The following is an 11261-nucleotide window of genomic DNA, read 5'->3' on the forward strand; positions in this document are numbered from 1 at the left end:
AGCAACCAGGTTGTCACCTGCTGAACGAGGAGCAAACTGGGGCAAAGTTTGCTGGCTCTCGGGGGAGGGGAGGGGTGGGCTCTTGAGAGTCGGGGAGTCCACTCCTCCCTCAGCAAACAGACTTGAAGGATGCCTTCCCCCAAAAACACCCCCCACCCCCCACACCACATTCCTGGGGTGTTGGGCTGCTGTATAATCCTTGTCCAGGACTGCGCTCTGGAGAGGGGCCACATCGGCCCTTCTATGGGCTGATATTCCTGGGATGAGGAATCTCCTGTCCTGGGAATTGCCACCCCCAGTGGGCACATTCCCACCTTTTACAGCACCCCCGCCTCGCCAAGGGCAACCCCCCAACTACCTTCACAAACCACCTTCTTGCAACAACATGTTGAAGGGTCAGCAACCAATTACTTTGGCTGTGAACTGACTGTAATTATTGTAGGGAACACCGCCGCCGAGTTGTACACAGCAAGATCCCAGGCACGGCAATGAGGTGGTCGGCTATTTCGTCCCCTTTTAGACAAGTGATGGGTTTGACCCAGGACACCGGAGCCCCCCTCTGCTCCTCTTCAGATAGGCCCATGGGGTTTTTAAGATGCAACTTCTCTGCTTGAAGCCATGATCTTCACGGTTGAGTGTGTTAGGAATGAGGGGAGGCCATTCAACCCCTCAAACCTATTCTGTCATGCAATTAGATCATGACCGATCTGTATGCAAACTTAATTTACCCGCCTAACAATGGAGTCCAGCTGTCAAATGACTCCCAGTTGGGTCATGATACATACTTAGTTTTGGGTGAGAGGGATCATGGCGTTTGGCAGTTTCAGTTCTCTTAATTCTTCATAATTCATTCATTCATCAGAATCTCCAAACTCAGATTACGTCCCAGATTGAAACCTGTGAGGATCTCCAGCGGAGAGGGAGCGAGGCCAGTGTGACATTAGACCCGGGCGATCACCTCGCAGTGTCTGCTGTTGCTCTTGGTCACACACAGCGATGTCGGGAGCTTGGGCTGCAGGTGCAGGTTGTGGAGGAGGCTCTCCGGGCCCTCGATGGGTTCCTGCAGTTACTGCGAGCAACGGAGCAACAGGAGGATCATATCCTGGAGCAGGATGGAGGGGTACAGGCTGGTACTGCGAGGCTGGAGAAGGAGGAGGAGGATACCAGGCCCCTGTGGGGCAGAGCCCTGGACTTGGACAAAACATTGGCTGCCGCTCAGATTTGCCTGATGGATGGAAGTTCAGGTGAAAGGACCTGCTGTCGGGATCTTGCTTTGTCGCTGGGCTGCGAAGTGGAGGGTGCCAGGCTTGGTCTGGAAAGGCAGGACAGTGTGGCACAGGAAGAGTTACACAAAGCATTCTGCACAAGGCAAAGCCATCTCATCAACGCCCTGTGGGAAATCGAAAAGAGAGCTGGAGAAGTTCGGTTAAGTGAAGCCACACTTCCCGGAGTGCAACGGAGGTTTGTAGTGCCCGTGACACTTGGTCAAGATGACCCTCGGACACACGGTCACACAATGTCTATCCGCCTATCACTCTCTCTACATGATGCCACTGACCTGAAATGTGTAATTATTGCCTGTGAGATGATAGTGAGTTGGTGAGAACAATGCTTATGCCCATCTGGTCATTGTATTACCTGGAGAGCAAAACTACTACCAGGGACCAGGTACTGTGGCTAGGGGCAAGCACAGGATGATTATAGATGTGAGAAAAGAAGGGGAGATATTATAGTGGGTTTTACTCTGTAGGTTTCAGGTAAACTGACCCCCAATATATTGTTTGTCTGATTTTAGACAATTTAAACCAACAGCAACAACCAGATGTGTGCCCGACCCGAATGAGTGTAAAATGATGCGCGATGATGTCAGGCGAGCGTCCCGATGTCATTGCGCACCCGCACGATATTTCAGTCGGCAGTGTGCGCCCGCCAACAATTAACAGGCCTATTAAGGCCATTAAAGTACCAATTAAATGAAATATTTTGCTGCCCGTCCAATATTACGATCAGCGGGCAGGTGAAAAGGTCAAGCGGCCTTTGCATTTTTCAGGAAACCTCATCCACGGGCGGGATGAGGTTTCCAACAGCAAATAAAAATTTTGGCATTTCATTAATAACACGGCCCTGCTCAGGTGAGAGAGTCGCATGAGGGACATGTTTATTTTAACATTTTACAATTCTTAATTTTTAATTTTCAAAGCTCTTCATCTCCCTGAGGCAGCTCTGTGCCTCTGTGCACCTGTGTGAAGGTTCCCCTCTCGCCCTCCTCCTGCCCCCACACAGGCAGCGCTGAGAGCTGCAGCACGCGTTTCACACTGGGTGGGCCTTAATTGGCCTGCCAGTGTGAAATTGCGGCCGTGGCCCGATTGCGGGCTTCACCCAGCCACATCAGGCAATATAAGGACAGGTAACCAAAAGCTTGGTCAACGAGATAGGTTTTAAAGAGCATCTTAAAGGAGGGAAGTGAGGTAGAGAAGGACAGAGGTTTAGGGAGGGAATTCCAGAGCCTGGGGCCCAGGCAGCTGAAGGCACGGCCGCCAATGGTGGAGCGATTAAAATTGGGGATGTTCAAGAGGCCAGAACGAGAGAAGTGCCGAAATCTCAAAGGACGTAGGAGATTACAGAGAGGCGGAGGGCTGAGGCCAGGGAGGGATTCGACAACAAGGATGAGAATTTTAAAATTGAGATGTTCCTTAACCACGTTTTATTGTTATGAAATTATAAATGTGAATCAGCTCCAGGAAAGAAGATAGTAAAGGAGGATTAAACTATCTTGGATGAATTTTTTTAAAAGTTAACTGTAAATTATAATAATCCCGTGTTGGTCAATGCAGGCAGGTCATTGTAGGTCAGCAAGCGAAGGGGTGATGGCGAATGGGACTAAGTGTCAGTGAGGACACAGGCAGTAGTTTTGGGTGAGCTCTAATTTACAGAAGCCTGTGAATCATAGGATTATACAACAAAGATGCAGGCCATTCAGCCCATCATGCCTATGCTAGCTCTTCCAATTAGTCCCACTCCCCTGCTCTTCCTCCATGGACCTGCAAAATGCTCTCTTTCAAGTATTTATCCGATTCCTTTTTGAAAGTTACGACTTAATGTGTATCAACCAGCCAATCAGACAGCGCATTACAAATCATACCCACTTGTTCTGTAAATAAGTTTTTCCTCATGTCACCTCTGGTTCTTTCGCCAATTATCTGAAACCTGTACCCCAGGGTGACTGACCCTCCTGCCACTGGAAACTGTTTCTCCTTATTTACTCTATCAAAACCTCTTGTGATTTTAATGATTTCTTTCAAATCTCTTCCTGGTTTGGATTTGGTGGAAGGTGCTTGTTTTAATTGTGACTCTGTGATGAGCAGGCTTCGATCTCTGAATGACCTGAACGCTGAACTGCAGTTGAAAGCAACAGAGCTCAGTGATCTGAGGGACCTGACAGGTCAGCTGGCTGGGGTGAGCTCCGCATTCAGAGGAGAAGCACAAGCGGGGCTACACGCAGCAGAGAAAGCCTGGGAAGAGACAGAGAGGGACATTCATGATTGGTGAGTGGGCCATTTCCAACTATCTCCCTTTGCGAATGCTCAGACTAGAAATGCATTGAGTACAAAAGCCGAGAAGTTATGCTAACCCTTTGTAAAACACAGCTCAGGCTTCACAGCTTAGGCCTCAACTGAAGTATCATGCCCAATTCTGTGCATCACAATTTAGGAAAGAAGTCTAGCTCTTAGAGAGGGTTAGGGTTAGAGAGAGGGTGCAGAGGAGGTTTACTCATAGAAACATAGAAACTAGAAGCAGGAGTAGGCCATTCGGCCCTTCGAGCCTGCTCCGCCATTCATTATGATCATGGCTGATCATCCAACTCAATAACCTGCTCCCGCTTTCTCCCCATATCCTTTGATCCCTTTCGCCCCAAGAGCTATATCTAACTCCTTCTTGAAAACATACAATGTTTTGGCCTCAACTACTTTCTGTGGTAGTGAATTCTACAGCAGGGCTAAAGGAATGCAGTTAATGCTGAAAAAGAGACATGTCGAAGTTTTTTGTCTTGCACTCATCAGGACACTTCAGAGTCCACTTGCCAACCAATCAGCGCTCTCTTCTCATGCAGTATAAATTGTTGTTTTCCCCTTATATTAGTATTCTTGGGAAGTGTCCTGATGAGTGCAAGATGAAAAGCTGCTACATGTCTCTTTTCTCAGCAATACTCAAGTTCTGTGCTACCAAACAACTATTTGAATTCAAGTTATGTAGAGAGAGACTCAAAAATCTAGAAGTGCTCCTTAGAGCAGAGAAGGTTTAGGAGAGATTTGATTGAGGTGTTCAAATCATGAAAGGTTTTTCTAGGGTCAATATGGAGAAACTGTTTCCAATGGTGGGAACATCAGTAATCAGAGGACACAGAATTAAGGCAATTGGCAAAAAAATCAGAGGTGAAATGAGAAGAATGTTTTACACAGTGAGTTGTGATGATCTGGAATGTGCTGCCTGAAAGGGTGGTGTAAGCAGATTCAATAGTATCTTTCAAAATGGAATTGGATAAATACTGGAAAAGGAAAAAAGTGCTGTTAATTGTATATTAATTGTGATTAATTGCAGGCAGGTAGTGGAAATTAACTGGGAATTCACTTGAACTCCTATATATAGACTGAAACTGTGGCTGTTGGATTAGGAGGTTTATGCTTGCAACGTATAACTCTAAATAAATGAGTATAAAAGTGTGTAAAGATTGGCTCCAGTTCTATCCTTCACTAATTGGCTTTCTGGAATGTAGCATTTGCAGGGCTGGGGTGAGAGAGCAGAGGAGTGAGTTTAACTGGATAGCTCTTATAAAGAGTAGGCACAGACACAATGGACTGAATGGCCTCCTTCTGCTCTGTAAGATTCAATGATCCTGTACCAACACAGGGTTTTCTTATGCTCAGTTGAGAGCTGGGTTTTTCTTTTGGTCCACCCCGGTCTTTGCTTGACTTTCTGAGGGGGTTTAAATCAGATTTCTTAGACAGGAAACCAACAGGTCAAAGACTGGGGGCAGCTGAATGTTTCTGAGTTTTGGACTCAAATGGTTCAACAGGGGAATGCACTTCCAGTCTGGTACGCAGCCATATAGAAAAGGAAGATCCCAGGATAGGCCAAGAGCGTTGACCTCAGTTCAGGAACAGGGAGCTGGAATACATAATTCCCTGAACTTGCGATTGCAGGTAGATAAAACCACAGAAAAGATCAATAGCATTTGAGGTTTAGAAATAGCACATTGAGCACAATAATGTAGAAATAATTGCAAATTAATATACAACATTAAACCACAGTTAGACTACAGTACAGGGTACAGTTTTGAGCCCTGCTGTATGAAGCATATTAAAGTAAAGTGAAGATTCACCAGGATGATGCTAAGAATGGAAAACTATAACTGCGAGGTGAGACTCTGGATACTCAAATTATTTCCATAGGAGTGGAGAAGGCTGACAGGAAATTTAATAGATATTTTCAAAATTAGGAAGGCTTTAGGAACAGAGATGTGTGGAATAAGAAGGCAATTCAGCCCCTTGAGACTGATCCACCAATCATTTAGATCATGGCTGATCTTTACTTCCAATCTATTGATCTGCTTTTGGTCCTTGACTGATTATACCCTTATTCATCAACCTTAGGTTGTTGAAGAGAGATTTCCACATTGATACTACTGTTTATGTGAAAAAAAGTGTTTTCCGAATTTCACCACTGAATGGCCAAATTGGGAGAGAGAGGGGCAGTGGGATTATCTTGGGATTGATACAGGGTATGGGGAGAGAGGGGGGCAGTGGGATTAGTTTGGGATTGATACAGGGCTATGGGGAGAGAGGGGGGCAGTGGGATTAGTTTGGGGATTGATACTGGGCTATGGGGAGAGAGTGGGGCAGTGGGATTAGTTTGGGGATTGATACAGGGTTTGGGGAGAGAGCGGGGCAGTGGGATTAGTTTGGGATTGGTACAGGGCAATGGGGAGAGAGTGGAGCAGTGGGATTAGTTTGGGATTGATACAGGGCTATGGGGAGAGAGTGGGGCAGTGGGATTAGTTTGGGATTGATACAGGGCTATGGGGAGAGAGTGGAGCAGTGGGATTAGTTTGGGATTGATACAGGGCAATGGGGAGAGAGCGGGGCAGTGGGATTAGTTTGGGATTGATACAGGGCTATGGGGAGAGAGTGGGGCAGCGGGATTAGTTTGGGATTGATACAGGGCTATGGGGAGAGAGCGGGGCAGTGGGATTAGTTTGGGATTGATACAGGGCTATGGGGAGAGAGTGGGGCAGTGGGATTAGTTTGGGATTGATACAGGGCTATGGGGAGAGGGTGGGACAGTGAGATTAGTTTGGGATTGATACAGGGCTATGGGGAGAGAGCGGGGCAGTGGGATTAGTTTGGGATTGATACAGGGCTATGGGGAGAGAGTGGGACAGTGGGATTAGTTTGGGATTGATACAGGGCTATGGGGAGAGAGTGGAGCAGTGGGATTAGTTTGGGATTGATACAGGGCTATGGGGAGAGAGTGGGGCAGTGGGATTAGTTTGGGATTGATACAGGGCTATGGGGAGAGAGTGGGACAGTGGGATTAGTTTGGGGATTGATAGGGGCTATGGGGAGAGAGTGGAGCAGTGGGATTAGTTTGGGATTGATACAGGGCTATGGGGAGAGAGCGGGGCAGTGGGATTAGTTTGGGATTGATACAGGGCTATGGGGAGAGAGTGGAGCAGTGGGATTAGTTTGGAGATTGATACTGGGCTATGGGGAGAGAGCGGGGCAGTGGGATTAGTTTGGGATTGATACAGGGCTATGGGGAGAGGGTGGGACAGTGGGATTAGTTTGGGATTGATACAGGGCTATGGGGAGAGAGCGGGGCAGTGGGATTAGTTTGGGGATTGATAGGGGCTATGGGGAGAGGGTGGGACAGTGGGATTAGTTTGGGATTGATACAGGGCTATGGGGAGAGAGCGGGGCAGTGGGATTAGTTTGGGATTGATACAGGGCTATGGGGAGAGGGTGGGACAGTGGGATTAGTTTGGGATTGATACAGGGCTATGGGGAGAGAGTGGGACAGTGGGATTAGTTTGGGATTGATACAGGGCTATGGGGAGAGAGTGGGACAGTGGGATTAGTTTGGGATTGATACAGGGCTATGGGGAGAGAGCGGGGCAGTGGGATTAGTTTGGGATTGATACAGGGCTATGGGGAGAGAGTGGGACAGTGGGATTAGTTTGGGATTGATACAGGGCTATGGGGAGAGAGTGGGACAGTGGGATTAGTTTGGGATTGATACAGGGCTATGGGGAGAGAGTGGGACAGTGGGATTAGTTTGGGGATTGATACAGGGCTATGGGGAGAGAGTGGGACAGTGGGATTAGTTTGGGATTGATACAGGGCTATGGGGAGAGAGTGGGACAGTGGGATTAGTTTGGGATTGATACAGGGCTATGGGGAGAGAGTGGGACAGTGGGATTAGTTTGGGATTGATACAGGGCTATGGGGAGAGAGTGGGACAGTGGGATTAGTTTGGGATTGATACAGGGCTATGGGGAGAGAGTGCAGCCATATCAAACTGCTACCTAAATGATTGCAGCTTTTCCTTCCAATACCTTTCCCCAAGTTCATTGCACTCAGAGCGCATTCCTCTGTGTGATAAACTCCCATGTTTCTGCCATTTCTATTTCCCTATGACAGCTTTTCAGTTTCCTCGGGATGATTTTTCGGAATGATAACTCTTTGTTTCTGTGTGATACCATCCTGTATTTTATCCTCAGGCAGGATCAGTGCTGTGTATTGGTGGCCTTCCTGAGGGAGTTTCAAAACTACAAAAAGGAACTCGCATCCACAATTCAGAAAGGGGAGGATGTCATTCCGGGAAGCTCATCTTACCTGGGCAAAGAAAAGCTGCAGAGAGTAATGAGTAATGTAAGTGTCTGTAAAATCATGGAGATTTGAAAAGCCAGGCAAAAGAATATACCAAAGGGATGGGTTTCAGTATCAGAGGAATCATTGCCGAATCATTTGTATTGGTCTCGGACTTTCCTTGTTTGTTTGTGCCTGTGAGCCACTGGATCCCTCCCTGCACATGTGAGCCACTGGATCCCCCCTACACCCGTGAGCCACTGGATCCCTCCATGCACCCGTGAGCCACTGGATCCCTCCATGCGTCTGTGAGCTGCTGGATCCCTCCCTGTGCCTGTGAGCCGCTGGATCCCTCCCTGCGTCTGTGAGCCGCTGGATTCCTCCCTGTGCTTGTGAGCCAGTGGATTCCTCCCTGTGCTTGTGAGCCAGTGGGTTCCTCCCTGTGCTTGTGAGCCACTTGATCCCTCCCTGTGCCTGTGAGCCGCTGGATCCCTCTCTGTGCTTGTGAGCCACTGGATTCCTCCCTGTGTCTGTGAGCCTCTGGATCCCTCCCTGTGCCTGTGAGCTGCTGGATCCCTCCCTGTGCTTGTGAGCCGCTGGATTCCTCCCTGTGCTTGTGAGCCACTGGATTCCTTCCTGTGCTTGTGAGCCGCTGGTTTCCTCCCAGCGTGAACCTTCCGTTGTAAATCTCTGTATTGACACCCAACGTAATTTAAGACTGAATCTGGGCTTTTAAAAAACTAATTTCAGATTGAGGAAGTCAAACTGGAGTGTAGCGGCCAACAGGAGAAAGTGGATGAATTGAGGAAGATCTGTCGCCACCTGCAGTCTGAGCTGAGGAAAATTATAGGCAGTGGGTCCCTACCATTCCAGAGAGAAGCGGATGAGCTGTTGGATGGATGGTTGGATGTAAGTATCTGCAGAGGGAATCTGCAATCCTGCCAAGGGTACAGAGATCTGTGCTGAAACCTCTCCTTGAATGAACTTTAACAATGGGACCCCATCTCTGCCCAGTTTATCTGCTCCCCCCAACCAAGCTCCTCCCATTGAGGGCAGCGAGGCTAAAGAGGCTTTCTTTCTTTATGTATTTGTTCTCAGGATGTGAGCCATGTTGGGAAGGTCCAATTCCCAATTATCATGAGGACCGCTAAGTGCCAACCGCACTGGTGTGGGACTGGAGTCACATATAGGCCCTAACCAGTTAAGGACGTCAGATTTCTTTTGCATGAAGAGCAGGTTGAGTTTGTGACAGCTTTTTCACAGTTAATTTATCCGATGTGGAGAACTAGTTTATGTCAGGGCGCTGTTTAACCCCGCTTTTACTGACTGCCACACTTGGCTTTTTCTCTGGGGCAGGGACATGGCCTAGTGAGTAGTAAAGCCTGTCTAGAAGCAGCAGCAAGGAGACTTGTTCGATTCTACCACCCTGGAAGCTGGGGAGCTGCTGTTAAAATTGGGTGGGAGGAGGGAACGCCCAGGGGAATGATCCACCGGAGAGTATTGGGAGTGGGCAGTGGGAGTTCAGGGACAGGGCAGACCCACAGTTCCCTCGTGGTTTCCGGATGGAGGCTGCTGCTCACCCTGGCCCCAAAAGGAAACTAAAATAAAATACAAAAACTCTGGCCCTGGCTCCTGTTTGGCAGCAGCTTTGACCTTTAGCCTAGAGAGGGAGGAATCACTTAGGCCTCATGTTAAAATAATGGATTGGGCCCCGTGTACATCATCAGAGCAGCATACGCACTTAAGGAAGCTCCACTGTTGGTGAGGATTGGGTGACCTTGTCACCCAGCTCATCACCACCTTCTCAGGGGCAACTAGGGATGGGCAATAAATGCTGGCCCAGCCAGTAACGCCCACATCCCGTGAATGAATTTAAAAAGAAAACCTGTGATTCCAAATTGCACGAGGTTAGACAGGGGCAGTAACGGATTGAGTGAGTCCCTCAGGCCTTGTTTTACCTATTCCCACCCTGGCTCCATCCCCCCTCTTCACCTGTCTGACCAGGCAGGGCAGGCGGAAAAGTTAAAACCAACTGTTGTATGTGTTCAAAACTGTGAGGAATTGGCTAATGATAGATTGCATAGAATTGCATAGAGTCTACACCACAAAAACAGACCATTTGGATTATCTTCAGCAGTGTTTGTACTCCACACAAGCCTTTACACACCCTTTGCTCACCCTTCTTCATCTCACCCTATCAGCATGATCTTTCATTCCTTTCTCCCTCATGCGTTTATTTAATTTCCCCTTGGATGCATCTACGCTATTCACATCAACTACTTCCTGTGGTAGCAACTTTCACATTCTCACCAGTCTCAGAAGTTTCTCCTGAATTCCCTATTCGATTTATTATATTTATAGTTCTGGTCTACCCCACACGAGGAACCTCCTTCTCTACTTCTATCAAACCTCTTCATAATTTTAAAGACTTATTAAATGAAACATCTTGCCTATAGCAACACTTACTTCCTGTAACACATTGTCTGTCACATTTTGTTGCTAACAATATTATTGTTGTAGAACTGTCTCATTCTCCTGCTAGATCTACAAACAGTAAAGATGGGAGGAGGGGTGGGGATCTAAGAATTGTGGAAAATGTTGTGCCAAACTAGCAGCTCCAGCAGCAAGAGTTGCCCATCAGGAAAGTGCATTGGAAAACCCAAACCCTGGATGGTGAAGGTCACACTCCTCTCGGCTGATGAGGCCAACCCCAGAGGAGGCCCTGGTAAGTAGAGGATATGGTTTGGACATTCCATCCTGAGCCTGTGTCTCCTGGCAGGTGTCGGAGAGGCTGGATGCCTACAGCTCCAGCCTGGAGCTCGCCCTGAGCCTATGGGAGGACCTGGCAGAGAGCGGTTCACGGATGGAAGATTGGGTGAAACGGTGGTCGGAAACCCTGAGGGCAAGTGTGAGTGGACGAGAGCTCACACTGCTGGAGGTGAGAATCAAAACCTTCCACTGCTCAACCATGGGGGCCTGTGATAAACCGATTGCTTCTGGCCAAAGGGTAAATGGAGCAAGGCCTCTGTTCCCTGTTGATGAGGGTCCCTTCATGGGGACAGCTCACAGTGGCAACAGCCAACTCAACACAGCAAGATCCCACAAACAGAAAGAGGTAAATGAGCAGGATTGAGCGATGATGTTTGATGTTTAAACATTAGCCAGGACAGTGGGGCCAACTCCTCTACTAGTCTTTACAATCGAGCAACCTGATCTTTTCTGTCCACTTGAAAGTGCAGAGGGAGCCTCGCCCTAAAGTCAGATCTGAAAGATGGCATCTCTGACACGGCAGGACCCCCTCAGTACTCCCCCTCCAAACCTACGGCCTTCCCTAAGCCTGTGTGAGAGTGTCAGCCTGGAATTAGGGATTGTGTGTCTGAAGGGAGGCTTTTCCCC

At 48.2% G+C, this 11261-nt stretch overlaps 1 protein-coding gene across 1 annotated transcript in view; it reads left to right on the forward strand.

Annotated features, from left to right (window-relative positions):
- LOC144693526 (uncharacterized) overlaps positions 1-11261 on the forward strand; it is a 67522-nt gene that overhangs the window by 54557 nt on the left and 1704 nt on the right. The window contains exons 17-21 of the mRNA XM_078563369.1: positions 863-1461; positions 3366-3545; positions 7778-7928; positions 8616-8774; positions 10645-10980. Coding sequence (XP_078419495.1) covers positions 863-1461; positions 3366-3545; positions 7778-7928; positions 8616-8774; positions 10645-10980 — 1425 coding nt within the window. The remainder of the gene's footprint in view (positions 1-862; positions 1462-3365; positions 3546-7777; positions 7929-8615; positions 8775-10644; positions 10981-11261) is intronic.

Source organism: Cetorhinus maximus, chromosome 18 (genome assembly GCF_964194155.1).
Source record: "Cetorhinus maximus chromosome 18, sCetMax3.hap1.1, whole genome shotgun sequence".
Lineage (NCBI taxonomy): Eukaryota > Metazoa > Chordata > Chondrichthyes > Lamniformes > Cetorhinidae > Cetorhinus > Cetorhinus maximus.